This window comes from Sturnira hondurensis, unplaced genomic scaffold (assembly GCF_014824575.4).
Source record: "Sturnira hondurensis isolate 20B ecotype Veracruz unplaced genomic scaffold, ASM1482457v3 Scaffold0003693, whole genome shotgun sequence".
In the NCBI taxonomy this organism is placed as follows: domain Eukaryota; kingdom Metazoa; phylum Chordata; class Mammalia; order Chiroptera; family Phyllostomidae; genus Sturnira; species Sturnira hondurensis.
The window spans coordinates 1,235,072-1,253,322 of NW_028076324.1; the positions used below are offsets into that span (position 1 = coordinate 1,235,072).

General features: G+C 35.5%; 1 protein-coding gene across 1 annotated transcript in view; it reads left to right on the top strand.

Moving 5' to 3' along the window:
• Positions 1-14,873, top strand: part of GALNTL6 (polypeptide N-acetylgalactosaminyltransferase like 6) — a 74,322-nt gene extending 59,449 nt beyond the window's left edge. The window contains exons 3-5 of the mRNA XM_037042752.1: positions 1,223-1,361; positions 12,748-12,914; positions 14,815-14,873. Coding sequence (XP_036898647.1) covers positions 1,223-1,361; positions 12,748-12,914; positions 14,815-14,873 — 365 coding nt within the window. The remainder of the gene's footprint in view (positions 1-1,222; positions 1,362-12,747; positions 12,915-14,814) is intronic.
• Positions 14,874-18,251: the final 3,378 nt, after the last annotated feature.

Genomic DNA, 18,251 nt, shown 5'->3' on the forward strand with positions numbered 1-18,251 from the left:
AAACTCTGCTTAACTAGTTTCTCCTGAGGAGAGGCCTTATTAAGAGGAAGAGTGTTCTCAGACCTATTTCAAAAGGGCTCCTTTTCTCTCTCCCTTACCGGAAGCACAAAGGGTTTTTCTTCAATATTTACTCTGAGTCTGGTTGAGCTTCTGGAAGTAAATCTTACAAGATTATTGGGGTCCCCCACACTAGGTTTCTCCCTTGGGAGTGTTTAACTCTCAGACTTGCCTGCACTGAGCCTCCAGCAACATCGATTACAGTTCAGGGTTTTCTACCCTGGCACGAGTTCCCCGGCCATTGCCACTCCTGAGTGTGTCTGGTAAGCCTCGACTTCCTGTAATCGCCTGTCTGTCCTCCTAACTTGGGGGGCAGCGGTTTGTATTGTGTTCTCTCCTCTCTTTCAGATCCCAGAGCAGTTCGTTGCTCAGTCTGTTCAGCTTGTTGTTAGGACGGAGTATCAAGTTCCTGGAATGCAGAATGGGAGAGAAGTCTTAAATCAGATTTCAATTGTATAAACTTAAAAAAATTGTAACATATGAATTAAATAGAACTTTAGTAAGCAAATTGTTTTTCTAAAAACACACAAAACTGAACAATAATTTAGCAATGTAGGAAATACAAATGATAAATGTATACAAAATTATTAATTTCATTAGTAATCAAGAAAAGGCAAATTAAAGTATGAATAACATATATTTCACCAGTACTTTTCAAATTATTATTCGATGCTTCTGAGGATGAGTGAAAACTAGCAATTCTATTTGTAGAAATTGTCCTCCCTTCTCCAAAATACATAATTAGGAACACATAAAAAGATATTCATTTAAACATTGTATATAATAGGAAAAATTTAAAATAAAAGCATATTTTCAGTGGAATGGTATAAGTTGGGATACAATGAAATGATATAGCCATTGAAAGTAAATGAAAAGATAGATTTTTTTACACACATTTTGTGTAAAATCAAATTATACAGTTTTATGAATATTATAATCAGAATGAAAATATTAGGAAATATACACTGAAAGCCTATTGTGAGTATATCTCCTTTTCATAAATAAAATAATATAATATAGTATAACAAAACCTTAATGCTAGAACCTTCTGTGGAGCATACAGCAGGTGACTAAAGAAAGTTATACTTTCAAGTCATATTATCTGTGTTAGCAGATGAAGTGGTTTTCAAGCAGACGATGATTCTATTTCCTTTTCTCCTGTTAGGGAAAGGTGAACACGGGAAACCTTACCCCCTCACTGAAGAGGACCACGACGACTCTGCTTACAGGGAAAATGGCTTCAATATTTTCGTCAGCAACAATATTGCTCTGGAGAGATCCCTGCCCGATATTCGTCATGCGAAGTGAGTATCAACAAGCCTATGTGTGATTGGTTTTCTCTCGTCGATTCTGTTTTATTGTGTTTAATCTGTGCCGCAGTTCACAGTCATGTCACTAAAATTGTTTCCCTAATAATTTTATGTAAAAACTTTTATATGTTTGATGTATTGATGTACAATGGAATATTCTTTAAAACTCCAAAAAATAACTAGTGACTCTCTAAAACTTAAAACACGCTTTTGCTATTGAGTTGACTGTATTATTTCCATTTTAAAATGACCTATTTTAAGAGAATATTCATAGTATTACATTGGATCGCATAGCTTTTGAAACAAACATTTTTTCCCAGTGATTAGTGTTAACAGAATGTCTACATCGATTATATACTGTATGCTTTCTATCAACTTCCTTCTCACTGGACCAGTTATATTCACTGCCATTATAGTTATATCTCCCATGAAGAATGCCTAAAATAAGCGTATCCATAATTCAAAGGAAATGGTTGTTGCTCAATTATCTGTCACTTTATGAATTGCTTGTGGCTTGTCAATTGACAGTGAGTGCAGTTTTTACTGAATTATGGCTAAATACTATAGCAGAAATGGAAACAAAAATAACGTGACATTTAGCTACCTGAAACTCCTCTCTTCTCTGTCCACACCTACCTACTCCTAACATGGTTTGATATATGTTTCCCCTAGTCTTTCAAATATAAAAGAAGTACTGGTTTCCTCCTCAGGTTTTATGGGAACTTGCATTTCCCAACATAGTCAAGCAGAGGATTAATGTGAAGAACATACCAATTTTTCCCTAAACTGAATGCTTTATATGTGAGTTTAGGCTTTCCAGCTAGCCAAATGATTCCCAGGTTACCTGAAATTATCTACAGTAATTCCAACTGACCGAGAACACTTCTCATTATGAGAAATTTTAATACCTAATTGCACACCATCAAAGATGAATTAAATTGCATTGTTGGCATAATAAATATGCTCAGAGAATAATTTCCATCCACCTCCTCTCCCACCCCCACACTTCCAATCTTTTAATATGTATTCAAGTGGAAAGAATTGCGGATGGAGACAGTGCAGAAAATCACTGATGTCAAAAGGCAATTTATATTCTCATTCTTCTCGGAGTGTATTTTTAGTGTGACTATCACTTTTTAAGAAGATATTCTTAGGCAATAAGGGAAAAGAAAACTTAAAAATGGAACAAAAATACTTTAAAATTTTATTAGAGTCACTGAGTTTGCAGTATCAGAGGGCATTATTCTAAATATTAGGGAATAAATTTTGGCTAGAATATGTTTTGTGACTATATTTTTACTTTACTGAGGGTGGGAATCTAGCAGGACAGACAGTCACCTAGTAGAATGATACCAACAAAACAAAACAGCCTTAACTGAGGGGTTTGGAGATGGAAGACAATAAATTGTTAAGTGCAAGATACCAGAATGATCATTTCACCTGGTTAGTCCAGTACCTGACTCTCAGCGATGCGGGCAGATCCAACGTTGCCTGTCATTTTGTCAGGATTCTACAAGCAGGAACCAAGAGCCAAAGGAAAGTCTTGCAGGGATCCCAGTGTTTAAAGTCCTATCATTTTGACCTCATCTGTGTGTCCCAAAATATAGGCACAAGTAACTAGATGAGTGTGCAGCTTTCTGTAATGGTACTTGATATATAAAAGCAACTTGACACCTATTCCAGTACTATCAGTTTAACAGGCTGCAGGTGATGGAGCTTGTTTATCCTGATGGACTCTATGGCAGAGAATGGAAAATTTATGTGGCTTGCAAGTGTTCTCTACCCATTCATATCTTCACATTTATTTAAAAAAAAATCATTGTTCTGAAACAGAATTAAAGAATTAAACCATACTTCTTGCGACAGCATAGATGGACCTAGATCATATAACACTCTGAAGTAAGTCAGTCAGAGAAAGACAAATACCATATGAGTTCACTTATATGTGGAAACTGAAGAACCAAATAAACAAACAAAATATAAACAGACTCATAGATACAAAGAACAGACTGACAATTAGCAGAGGGGTAGAGGTGCGGGAGCTGGCTGCAAGGGCTGAAAGGATCAAGTACAAAGTGATAGTTACAGAAGGCACAGGAGTGTAAATTACAGCACAGGGAATATAGTCAGTAATATTGTAAGCACTGCGCATGGGGCCAAATGGGTACTTGATATATCAAGGGAACCACTGAGTAAAGTATGTGATTTCTAAACAACAGTCGCGCAACTGGAACTAATACAGAATGATGTCAAATGCAAACTATACTTGAAAAAAAAAGAAAGATATCTCCAAATCCTCTCCCTGAAATCATGTATCTGGGTGTTTTGTTTTGCTTAGTTCATATTTTAGTTCACCATGAAGAGTTTTTAGAACATGAATGATTTTAGAAATCCCAATTCAGAAAAAATGGTTTTACTTGTTTGTTTTCTTTCTTATTTTTATTTTTATTTTTATTTAATTCTTGCTCAAGTACAGCTTTCTGTCTTCTATTCCCAGCCCTGTCCCCCCCCAGTGCTCCCCACCTCGCTCCCATTTCCGTCCCCCGTCTTAGTTATTGTCCATGTGTCCTTCATACTTGTTCATGTGAGTCCATCCCCTTTTCCCCTCTGATTCTCTCCCCTCTCCCCTCTGGACCCTGTCAGCCTGTTTCATATTTGAGTGTCATTGGTCATATTTTGCTTGCTTGTTTGTTTTGTTGTTTAGATTTCTGTTAACAGTGATATCATTTTCACTAGCATAAAAGCAAACTGCTTCCTTTTGGCTTTATTATTTCATTGAGTTACTAATAGATTCCTATTAAGTAACCATAGATGAAGGAAAATCCATTGACATGTATACAATGATTTGATCATTCTTACTGACATCCTAATAATAAATTCTAAGTTTTTCATTTACATTTTAAATTTTTATATTTTTACAAATATGTTTTTCAGTTCCTAATTTTGTAAATTATATTTTATTTTTTCATATTATCTATGCCTTGGTATTATCAAACTTTCCACCTTTTTTCCATAGTATTAACCCTACATTTTCATTGACTTTTGCATATTTTTGAAGCTATATCTACAAACTCTAAGTACTCACCTTTTTAATCACTGACTGCCTCATTATAGCTATATCCATAGTACCTGGGCTCAATGTGATATCTGGCCTTAGAACATATTACCTTTACGTTCTACTTAATGCAGTATTGATAAGAATGTCACCATAAGAGCTTCTGCATGACAAATGTCCAGTTAGTAGATACCTGGCTGGCCTGGATTCACTCTATCAACTTCAGAATTTCCCCACCTGTGTATTGATTGTGCATTCTTTCTGTACATAGTCAACCATCTGGGGTGCTACATCTTTGTATGCTATAAAACATCCTATTTTCACCTCCAGTTCTAGATAAGACATTATAAAACATACGTTTAGAATAAAAAATCCATATAAAATAGGGAAACAGAAAACCAGGATGGATAAATGACCTGCAAATGGATAAGCTTATGCATAAATATATGGTTAGCAGGGTAACATTTGATAATATTTATCACTCTGTTGATACGGATAGTCAGCAGTCAGCACACATACTCCCTCGAACGGGGTATAAATAATGTGTGTAAGATGAAATTACATCTATAAAAAGAGAAAATGCATGAGATTCAGACACCACAGAGCCATGTGTAAAGGAGAGTTGGGGTAGGCTCTGCAGAAGATCCAGGTAAATGCATCATTGATAACAGGTTCACATTTTGCTATTACAAGAGAACACAAGTTTATACACGTACAATTGATGCACCTACACATTGATTAGGACGTACCTATAAGGTGGTGGAGTAGCTGGGATATTTCTGAGTTAACTTTTCATTTAACCCCCCTTTACATTTTACTTATATTCCCAAGATACGAATAGTTTTAGCTCTGTGACTTTGACAATAAGTAAGATATTGAGTGTTGAGAGAAATGTCTGTGATATCTCTAGTCTTGAGAAAATGTAGGAGAATGTTTACAACCTCTTGGGTTACATGATTGCTTTCAGCAGTGTTAGTTATATTAGACCAATACACTTCACCCTTAACAATGTGCAGGTTAGGGGTCTGACCCCTCTGTGCCATCGAAAACCCACATGAAACCTTTGACTCCCCCAACACTTAACTACTGATAGCCTATTGTTGACTGGAAGCCTTACGTATAACATAAAAAGTCATTAACATATAATTTATATGCTCTGTGTACTATACACTGTACTCTTATAATAAAGGAAGCTAAAGAAGAGAAAAGGTCATTTAGACAATGATAAGGAAGAGAAATATACATTTATAACACTGAATGTAATTATTGAAAAAAAAAGTCTGCAGGTATTGAACCCAGGAATTTCAAAACTGTGCTGTCCCAGAGATGATTTGGGATTAAAATATGACTTTCTTTTTGTTAATATTCCATTGGTGGGCATAGTTTAGATGTGGGCCAAGTGTGATTTTTAATAGTAAACTCCACAGTGAATCACACTCAGCCTCGAGTCCTAGACATCACCGGATAACACAAGGACAACTGTAGAACATGAGGCATGGAGGGCAGAGGTGGATGTCTGATCTCTGCAGGGAAGCAGATTCCGAAGCAGAAAAATGAAGGAGGAGCTGTGCCAGGCAGGCACGGCGAGCTCTGTAACTCAGACTCATCCTTTCTCCTGGAAAGAACGTCTGTGCAGATGGCGCCAGGCCAGCCGTGTAAATCCAGCCACTGCTCTCCTGCATGGGAACCTCCATGGAGAGGAAGGGAGTCTCCTCCCTAGGTGAACGGTGCCTAATATCTTTGTATATAAGGAGAAAAAGCATTTCCCAACATACACGGGCTTTCGAGTAAATTTTTAAAATGTCAGTGCCTTATTGTCTAAACATTTCTGCTTCCTAGAAATAGTGTCAAATAATAATTCTAAACATTTTGACTCCCTTGACTAGCACTATAGTGCTGAACAAGTCAATTTTCATTTTGAAATTTTATTTACCCACTTCAAAGTGGGGAGTCTCACTTTATTTGTGTCTCCGTTCATGTACTAAGATGATTGGTGTTGAGACCAAGTTTACCAAACCAGTTACAGCATGGTGTGTTCAGTTATCTCTTTTCCTTCTGATGATGATCCTTCTGATTTCCTTCCTTCTTTTCCAATTATATCACGAATACATAAAATTTAAGGACACATGGATAATAACTAAGGGTGGGGGACAGAAAGGGGAGGGAGGTGGGGAGCATGGGGCGGGGGGCGGGCAGGGTTGGGAATATAAGACAGAAAGTTGTACTTGAACAAGAATTAAATAAAAAAATTATATTTTTAAAAAATAAATAAAATAAAATAAATTTCAAATTGAAAAATAAATAAATAAATAAAATGTAAGGAGATAAACTATAATTCTAAATTTTAAATTGTAAAAACAAATTAAATTTTTTAGTCAATTTTGACTGTGAGGAAAATAATTGTATGTGTCCAAATTCTTTTAACTATGAATTAGTGAGTATATTTAGAATATTTTTTTAGATTTTATGCAAAATACAAAAGTGTTATTTAACTGTTTGACACCTGTCTATTGAATGCTGGGATGCATTCACAGAAGTATTTGAATGTAACCACCCTAAAATGTGCATTTTTTAAGTCTCTGTTGCAAAAACTATGCAGAAGTTTGGGATGCACTGGCTTCCTTTCATGTTTTTGTTATGATTTACTTGCAAAGTCGATGAGGTATCGTCTTTCACTATGTTTACAAGTGAATTGTGAAGGAAATTAACCTAAAATGACAGAGGGGGATGGGAAACATTTTCTTTGGATCACATGTTTCCTAAGGTACAGCCTAAGGTGCATCTAAATATGATTTTTTTAAAAGTTATATCATTAGCCTCACATTGGGGGAGGGATAATCACAAATAACAGATAGGAAACAATTCTTCAAAACTGTTAATCAAGTGAGTACCGTTCAATAATTTGTATGAGCTACCTTATGCAAATTAGTACAGCCATCAGTACGTTAGTATGTTACTAAGGTCTCTTTCCTTGACTATTATTAAATCTATCTCTAAATGTAATGCCAAAATGTGTCTCAAATGCATGCAGTTCCCTTCATCTCAACTATATCCACTATTATCTCTTAATTACAATTTAAAAATAACCCCATAACTGGACCTCACACACACTTTCTTACATTTTTCAGAGTGAGTCCTAGTGAGTGTTAAGAGCTAAGGCAGATCATTATAACCCACCATCTAAAATACTTAGAAGACTCCCTGCTGCCCTAAAAATAATAGTTCAGAAAACACTGTCGTCACCGACCTCCGTGTTCTGATCCTTGCCTAGGTCGACTCCCACTTTGGCCCTCCCGTGTTCACTGTGTTTCTACCATAACGTCACGATGAACACACAGCTGTATGAACACAACACACGCTCTTGTTCCTTAGGACGGACACAAACTATCATAGCACATTAAAGTGTTAATCCTATTGCCGTATGAAATATTAATCTACCGGTAAGTTCCTGTGTACTGTGTGACCAAATAAATAGTGATTACCAACCCCCAACAGGCACGCACACTCGAGTACATTCACATGTACACAGAAGTCCAAACTAATTTATCAAGCCTGTCAAAGCAAAATAAATTACCAGTTACCACCGCTCTATCAAACCCAACTGACAAGGCCAGATTAGAACAGAAAAGCAGTGTGACTAAAACCAGCCATTGAAAATTGAATGCGCTGACATTAAAACAATTATGTAAATTGGTGCTTGGAAGTGACTTGTACAGATAGGCTCTATAGTATGACTGTCAGTAGCCAGATGCCAAGTTGACATTTTATTCTGCTACTATGGAGAAATGGCGCCAAGAGAACGTTAGCTGAACCACAATAGTTTCGCAAGAAATCATATAATGAAGAAAAATTCAAAGAAAATGAAGAAGTTTTCTCCCCTTCCCAAACACAAGTGATTCCCTTGAGGTTAAAAAAAAAAAACAAAAAACTTTTTTTTTGGTCTACTAACTTTATAATAGACATAGCTATTCTGATCATCTTATTTAGGAAATATTTTTAATAACAGACTTCATAGAACTCCACTACCTTCACTGTCATCTCTTATTAGTAAAGCCACTTCGTAAGTCTTTTCATAAATTAAAAGACAATAAATTAATCACTTAACTAATTAATTTGCAGAGTGTCCAAGGTGCTAACACTGCTACTTGTAAATGTACCAAAAGGCGGTCTGATTGTACACCCAAATACAATTTTTGCTGTAGCCATGCAGTCAAACTAATTGTAGTTTTTAGAATTAGTTTCCACCCTGGCTGGTGTAGCTCAGTGGATTGAGTGTGGGCCTGTGAACAAAAGGATTGAGGTTTGGTACCCAGCCAGGGCACATGCCTGGGTTGCAGGCCAGTTCCCAGCAGGGACTCACAAGAGGCAACTATACATTGATATTTCTCTCCTTCTCTCCTTCCCTTGCCCTTTAAAAGATAAATAAATAAAATCTTAAAAAAAAATTGGTTTCCCTCTCACATATAGCCTAATGAGACTGACTAGAACTGAATTGGCCCTTTCTTTATCAGCATTTGAGAATTTTGATTATTATAAAATGTCATAAAACCATAACGATTTACAATGTGGACTCTCATGCAAACTCAAAATATAACTTCCTGCCTGTTTATTATCACTATTACTATGTAATAACATTTTAACATATTCAGCATTATCTTAAATATGTTCCAAATTTCATTTGTTTCTCATGAGCAATATATATATTTCTCATTTAACGGAAAGAAGAAATGACGAAGAGAATAGAGAGAAAGCACTCCACCTAGCATCAGCAGTGTGTGTGTTCTTGAGTATGCATGGAACGTTCCATCAAGGTGGACTGTAACCTGTAGTTTAAAACAAATAGTACAGATTTAAAAAATCAAAACCTTACAAAGTATATTCTCTTGCCATAATACATGGAATTAGAAATTGACAGAAAAATAACAAGGTGATCACTAAACAGTCGGAAATTTAAAACCTATTTTAAGTAACCAATGTTTCAAAAAGAAGCTTAAAGGAAATTTGAAAATCTTTTGAAATGAACAAAAATTTTAAAATTATATATTTCAAGCAATTCATACAATGAAACCATTCTAATCTATCATTCGCTACTTGTAAAAATAAAGAACAAAGGCCTCAAATCAATATTATAAGTCTTTACCTTACGAAACTGGATAAAGGAGCAAAATAAAGAGCACATTTTTTACTGTGACTGGAGTTATCTATATTTCCTTCCTTTTTCTAAAAAACTTTTGCTTCATATATTTGGAAACTGTTATTAGGTGCATACAACATTTGGTTTTGCAGTCTTTTTGATGAATTGATCTCTTTATTACGAAATGAACTTCTATAGATGCGGAACCTTACGTATTATAATTTTTTTGTCTACAAAAAAATCAAGTCTTGTTATTTTTTCCATTAAGTGCAGCCTAGCCGTTCCCTTTCTTATATGAAGGAAGGCAGAAGACTGAAATGGTTGTGGTCACTAGTCTTGCTTGCCAAATGTTTCTGATGATGTTCCTTCTGGATCACATAGGAGAGCATTCCCCAGGGCCATGTCTTGTGTGGCTAATTCTGACCCGTGTGTTGCAAGCAGAAAGCATTATGCCCTATTAGGGAGAGACCATTTAATTGCCAGCTAGAGACCCACCAGCATCTTTATCTACCTTCGGCAGAGTGATTGACCGGTTAAAATCTTGGCTGTTTGCACTGATTATAGTGAACACAGATCCTCTTGCCGACCAGTGGTGAATAAGCAGAAAAATCAAAGAAGAATACTTGTTGCGTTGAGCCATTGGGACTTGGCATTGCTTAGAAGTACAAACATAACATCCTGACTGATGTCCTTAATATAAGCAGATACAAAAAACCTCGGTAACACAAAAAATGAAGCAATACGTTAGATAAGTTAACAAAATGACCTAAGGATCAATATATGCAAATACTTTCATCTAAACATTTTACTCCAATCTTGCAGTCCAAGAGTTTCAATTTTTTAAATGTGGGTTTTGACATTGTACTTAAAACTAAATTCAGCCTTACACAGTGAGAAAAAATGTTTTAGTAATGGTAAGTAAGAATGTGAAGGTTTTAAGAACCTCAAATGCAATTTTACCTAAACGCCCACAGTGTAAATGTTGACATTGTACCATGAGTAATAAACTATATCACAAATAAGTTCTGTACTTATTTTATACATCTGTAATTAAAATTTATTCTTGGCTTATTCCTATTGTTAAAAAAACACTTATTTTTGTGTGTGAAACCAATGACATTTATAAAGATTAACTGTGAAAGGGATGACAGTAAAGTATGTTTAAAATAAACAATGCTGTTAAACTAAACATATTTTAAATCCCTCAGTTTAGTAAATGCCAATAGAAAATGTCAGAAAATGTGTATGCATTGTTTTGGGGAAACATAGAAGATATGATAAATTTTCTATTGAATTTATTTTCATTATTGTGAATGGTTTAGAGGAATGTTTATAGACTAATTTGTGGGGATTTTTTGTCAACTTTTAAATGTCTACATGATTTGTCATTTCTCTCAAGTAACTTTAAAAAAATTATTTATTTATCTTTAGAAGGGAAGGGAAGGAGAGAGGGAGAGAAATATCAATGTATGATTGCTTCTCCTGCGTCCCCTGCTGGGAACTGGCCTGCAACCCAGGCATGTGCCCTGACTGGGGAGCAAACCTAGATCTTTTGATTCGCAGGCCCGCGCTCAATCCACTGAGCTACACCAGCCAAGGCCTTAAGTAACTTTTATTAAGAATGTAAACTATTTGTTTTGTCTCTCTTATTCATATAAAATTTGAAGCTTTTTATTCATTTAGGTAAATTGTTACTTAACTAAGAGATGTCCTCATCTCTGAACCATTCCAAAATTCTACATTAATTTCATGCAAATGCTCATTTTAAAATAATACAGCAATGTGAAACACAATATTTATAGGCATTTCCATTCATATTTCTGTAAACAATGCAACAAATATTTTGATGTATCTCTATTTCTCTTTGTAATTTTGGTACATACCTGTAACCATATACATATAAATTGGTTTTTATTTTGCTTATTCAACACAGCTCCATATTACTACATTGTCCTCACATTTCACAAATTTCCATTCTCAATGTGACTTGAAATTAATCCTAAAATACACAGTTTTCAGATTCTTAGTAAAGCCCTGGGTGTGCTTCAGTATTTCTAGCAATGCTGGGAAGCAGTCACCTGGACCCACAGCCTCAGGGTTCCAATGCCTCCATTCGGGAGTGGATTCAACATCCTTTGGAGCAGGTTAAGAGCTAGAAGGCTGAACTATAATTCAATTAGATTAAACACTGTCACAAAGATGTTGCTTTTCTTTAGAGGAAAAATTAGATCAGCACCCTCCTTCTTTTTTGCCAGAACTTTTGAAATCACTGTTTTGCCTGTAGTCCCTGCTGTCTTCAATGCATCGGCTGCCCTGCTGCCAGGGGAATGTATAAACACGGTCCTGTCTTCCTCATCACTGACAATCCGTGAAATACTTCACTGCAGGCTAACGCCCAAATTCCTTAGTATAGCTTTCAAGACCCTGCATGAGCTTCTTCTCAACATACAGACTCATCTACAAAGACGTCCCTAATTCTTTCAGTCGAAGTTAGTCATACTTCCTTTGGGCGCTCCGTGCCATCTATTATGTCACTTGTCTCATTTAAGTCTAATCATTTTATGTATCTGTCCACTGGTCTGTGAATCCTTAAGGGAAGAAATCCTAGCTTATTCATTATGGGATTCTAAGTGCGTCTGGTTTTTCCTCATGCAGTTCCTCTCTCTCCTAGTTCCCTACCTCCTTCCATAGACAGCTTGACAGGTAAAATAATCACAAAATAACAACATAATCACAACAAAAATTATGATAGTATTTATCCAACCCTTGCTATTATCATGTGTCATGCTGTGTGTTTGCATGAATGACCTACCTTAATTCTTGTTAACATTATGAAAAAGGCCATTTTTTTGCCCCTACAATGCCCCATTTGAGAGACTACTCTTACAGAAGTTGAATAACTTACCCATTATAATAAATTGATAAGAACACATTTTAATACAATTCATACCTAATATTTGAGGATACTAAAAAGTATTAAATAATTATTTTTATTAAGAATGGGTTTGGAAAAGAATTACTAATGAAATCCATGAGTAAGTAGAGTAAATACTGTACAAGCTCTGGCTGGAGAAGTATTGGACAGAGTTTAGTTTGCAAATCTGTCTGATAACATAATGCATAAATAGCAATATGACAAATACTATGGTTCTGTGTTTGACCCAGCTTTTTTCTTCCTGTATCATCCCCAGTTGTAAGCACAAGATGTACCTGGAAAGACTGCCAAACACCAGCATCATTATCCCGTTTCATAATGAAGGCTGGACTTCACTCCTGCGTACCATACACAGTATAATCAACCGAACCCCGGAGAGTCTGATAGCAGAGATCATCCTGGTAGATGACTTCAGCGATAGAGGTAAGATACAGTTAATAATATTTTACCTGACTGTGCTGTCACCTACACAAACATCATGGGCTTTAAAAAGGCAGAAGATGTTCATGGTGCTTCTTTTTGATCCTGTCTGAAAGATGTTTAGGAAGTTTTGTCTGTGTTGTGATTTCATAAAATGTTGGACAAAGGCATAGGAAACTGAATGAGAAGTCATTGCTTCATTTGGGGAACTATACGAAATTTGCATTACATTCCCATTTGTAAATTAGACAGGTGTTGGCAAAATGACTCAAGTTCTACTTGTAGCTTCAGCACAAACACTACAAAATATGCTATTGTAAGTACACCTGAGAAGTGGAATATTCTAGTAGAACTACAAAATCTATGTCTGTTTCTGAAAAGTATCTACTTTATTAATTACAAGTATAATCCATTCTCCAGGCTGTGCTTGTGTTATTTCATGAATACCAAAAATCATAGTGGAACACAAGTATTTTTACATGGCAATTCCAGTTATCATAACTGAACGGTAACAAAAAAATCTGGCATAACAGTATATTAGAAAATTTGACATAAGTTTTAATAATTTAGCATTCTAATAAACAACTGGTTTTGTAAAATATAGAAAGTTTCTTGAGATTAGGATTTCATTAGCTATATTTGGTCTAAATGTGGGGATAATTGATACTTCAGGAAAAATAATTCTATCTTTCTTGGCTATTGTGAATGGAAGGGAGGAAACCTTTTCTAATGATATTTATGTCTTTTGGGGAGATAAGTTTCTACCTTATATTACATTTCATGAAGGAGCTCTGCTTAGCAGTGATGTGTATCTGTAAGAAAGAATGGCAATGTAACAGTGTGATTGTACATTATTATGCCTCAGAAGAGGATACATCTTGAAGTAATATGAGTTCACTGAAGTTTGGGAAATTTCATTTGCAGCAATAACATCATTTTCTTCACAGTATTCAAAAATTCTGTAAAACTGCCTGGTGTGTTACTTTTCATGTTTCTTTGAGAGAGTGCTGGTCTTCAGTGATTCACTTCAAGTACTGATTCAGTATCTTCCTAATAATATATGTGGCTCTGGCTGGTGTGGCACAGTTGGCGTGGCACGCTTTTGACCTTGGGGTGATACAATACCAAATACTTGGGAGCAGACAATTTGGGTTTGTACAACATTTTTCGCTGAATATTTCTCAGAGGTATTTTTAATTGAAAGTCTTTAAAGAGGGAGAAAATAGTGGGATACACATTTGCCTTGACTTCAAATCACTGTCATCTTTGGTGCAGTAGTAACAGATTCCCGACTCTTCTGCATGTACCTGGGAAGTGAGTTCCGGAAGGCTGTCCATGTAGTTGATGTTTGTAAAGCAGGACGACAGAAAGGGGATTATTTGGAATAGTTATGGTGACATTTCCTATTGGAGATTTGTATGAATAAGTTATTTTAATGCTTTGGTAAGTCTTAGATATTCAATTCCTATGAACTCTCAAGTTAAAAGTATTACTTTATGATCATTCCATTTGTAAAGGTTAAATCTTTTTAATACTGCATTTCATTCAGTTAATGTATCAATATCTGTAAAAGTAAACATTAAAAGAAATATTTGATAAAAGTGCTTCTATTATCTTTTGGAATACATTGCAATTTTCAAGTTGCATGGACTAGGAAAGAGCAGCCTTTCAAGTATGTATCCAAGTGATTTTATGATTAGGATTTAGGTGGACATAAGAGATATCACCCCTGCTTTGTGAAAAATGGGGAAGATAAAAAATTAATATAATCTCAGGTTAGAATCTTGTCACCAACTATTAACTGTATGACATTGGATAAGTTAAATAACTTTCCTATGTCTTGGACTTTTTTTATCAATATGAGAATAAGTAACCGCTTAGTTATTTAACTAACTCCTTTTAGGTTATGATGGAGACCTACCCCGGATGCTTGAGTGCATAGTGCCCTGTCCAGGGAAGTAGTTGCTCTCAGTTACAAATGTATACTCACCAATTACTCCCCTACTACTATAACATAGATAATCTTCGACTAAGAAGATGCTCTCAATTTAATCAAACATAGTCCCCCCCAATTTATCTATCTATCTATCTATCTCTCTATCTATTCATCAGTCGTAACAGTTTTAAAATCTCTAAATTTACTAATAAGTGGGTTATTTACTACCTGTATTAAATAAAAATTAAATTCTGGACTTTCAGCAAAAGGATGATAAATTAAGCATGTTACATAAAATTTTATGAGTGATCTTACAAGTGTTTATTCCTTTCAAGATTATTTTCACCATTACAAGAGAAGGATGCTATTCTAAGGCATCTCTTGGTGCCTTAAAATACAGGGCCTCTAAGAAAAGGAGTTTTTTTCTGTTCCTTTTCATTTTTATGTTATCTATAGCCATGCTGTTAAAAAGCATTATAGTGTATACTATAAGGTATACTTTTTGACACCCCAGAAATCATAAGCCTGTAATACATAAAGTCTCTCACTAATTCTTTAAAAATCAAATTAAATAGGCTAGATGATTTTTTAAATTTTTATTTATTTATCTTTAGAAGGGAAGGGAAGGAGAGAGGTAGAGAAATATCAATGTATGGCTGCTTCTTGTGCATCCCTGGCTGGGAACTGGCCCCTGCTGGGAACTGGCCTGCAACCCAGGCATGTGCCCTGACTGGGAATCGAACCGCGATTGTGTGGTTCACAGGCCCGCGCTCAATCCACTGAGCTACACCAGCCAGGGCATGCTAGATGAATTTTAAAGAATGAAAAAAATATAGAGAGGTTTTTTGTTTTCTTTAGGAAATTACTTATGTAATGCTACACTTTATATTTATTTTTAGAAATACATTTCTATTCCAAGTCTGTTCAGTATGCACTATAGCTCTCTTGGATATTCTGCAATATCCTTTGGCCAAGGGCAACAAATTTCAACAAGACTTAATCAAATATCACTGCCTTATAGTATATGCACTCTAGGTCAATAGAGTAGCTATACATGAAGAAAGAAAAAAAGAAAGAAGAATGACTCAACATGTTAGCTGTGTTCATAACACTTGGAATTCGTCATTCCAAAAGTATAAGCAATGTCGTGATTGGAAAATTCTGGAGTAGCTGGCTTCATAGCAATAGAGAAAAAATACTACAGTAATTTCACAACTATTGAATAATTATGAACTTTGGAAAGTGATTTTTAAAAATCTGCCTGAGTAGGTTTCATCCAGTTATCAAAATGCTTTAGGGGAAAAAATGAGCATCTCATCGAGCAGTTCTTAGTTTAGATATTCTTCCTCGAGCAAGCTTGGTAAACCAGATGTTGCTTCAGCCCCAGAACATAAGCCTACTGTCTATAAATACATTAAGATGCATGCCTGCAGGTGAGTTTTCAACAACAGCACTGTGTTTCCGCTATCTGAAGCTTACCAAAGTTACCGAATGTGATTATTTTTTTTTAGTGAGCTCTCAGAAGTACATTTAACAACTTCACTTGAAGCCTATAACAAGGCTTCATGATGACTTTAAAGCAGGACTAATCCTGGGCTTATCTCCAAATTCCAGGCAACCTTAACGGCCTCCACATGGAAAACGTTGAAATGTGTGAAATAAGCTGGGACTTAACCTCAGACATAGGATATATTTGAACTTGACAATTCTCTAAACTCCGTATGCCTAGATGAATGTGAGTTCAAATTGAGGAGCGTCACAGGAGAGTTGCTGACACACTTCCCTAAAGGCGAGTGTGGAAGTACTACTGAGCACAGGGTACACACACACACACACACACTCACACACAGATTCATATCCACTAGTTCATTCACTCTACTGCCCCTGTTTGTTTCAAACTTCCCAGTCAGGAAAGGTAGGTAGTTAAGTTATTTGAGTTTCACAAAGACCAATTAATGTCTAGGTACTAGGCAGAGGGAAAATCAGAAAATTGAAACCATCCTCCCAACTTAGCAAAGCTGACAATTTCAAAACATCCAGTGTACTTTTCTGCAGGTGGCATCATTCACTGCTGCGCATAGTCTTGTCCTCAGACCTACAGCACCAGCATCACACTGAAGCTTATTAAAAGTGCAGAATCTCAGTCTCTCTCCAGATACATCAGAATCTGAATTTTAACAGGATTTATATGAAACTTTGATGCAAATCAAAGTTTCAGAATAACTGTCATATGTTTCAAAATTGGGTTTATGTGTCAATAAGTCATGTAATTACATAAACATCATAACTTCAAAACACAGTTTCTTACATATTATTATGAAATAAATGTTTCTACTTGTTTTTATTGTTTAGGGTATAATTAATACTGTATTTATAAATCTGTGAAGGAAGGTTGAGGTAGAATTCCTATGGCATTATCTCCATTATTTTATGTATTATTTTCTATTTATTATTACATTTTTGATAGAATTTGTCATCCTCACTAATTTGTAGACATTCGCTCTGATTTCTTTTTTTTTAAGATTTTATTTATTTATTTTTAGAGGGGAGAGGAAGGAGAGAGAGAGAAATATCAATGTATGGCTGCTTCTTGTGCATCCCTGGCTGGGAACTGGCCTGCAACCCAGGCATGTGCCCTGATTGGGAATCGAACTGTGATCGTGTGGTTTGCAGGCCCGCACTCAATCCACTGAGCTACACCAGCCAGGGCTGCTCTGATTTCTTAGGAAGTCATTTTGTAGCATTTTATGTTTTATTTCAGGCTGCTACCATTTCCATATTTATAGAACTATTTTGCTCTGGGATCATTCAATAATTTTCTTGTCAAGTTCAGAAAGGGAAATTTACACACACACATACATATCAAAGCAGTTTATTTAAAGGTCTATATTATAATAAAATCATAGACATGGTTGAGTATTTAAATTTAAAAATAGTCAGAATTCTTTTAAATCAATTCCCAAGTGAACCTGACTCTTGAATTTCAGGTCCTATTTTACTCAGAGTCGCTGAGTATACACTGAGTATAAGCAGACAAATCAGCACAAATTTTGCAGCTCTTCAGAGTTGGAAGATGTCATCAGTGTAAAAGGTTGTAAAACAGAAGAATGGTAGTGCATTTTTATTCTATATGATAAAATACCAACACTAAAGTGCACATAAAGATTCTGAGACGGCAGTCAACATAAATGCTTTAGTGCTGGGACTCCAGCGGATGCTCCACTGGATGGCCAGACACGCAGCTTTATGTCATGCTTATTGAGAGCTAGTCACTGTAAATGAATCTTGGAATTGTTTAGGTTTAATATTCATATTTTAAATTATAATAGTTTTAAAATCAAAAGATAATGTTAAATACTAATAAACTAAGAAAATACAACTGTATACTTTTCTGTTTAAGAATT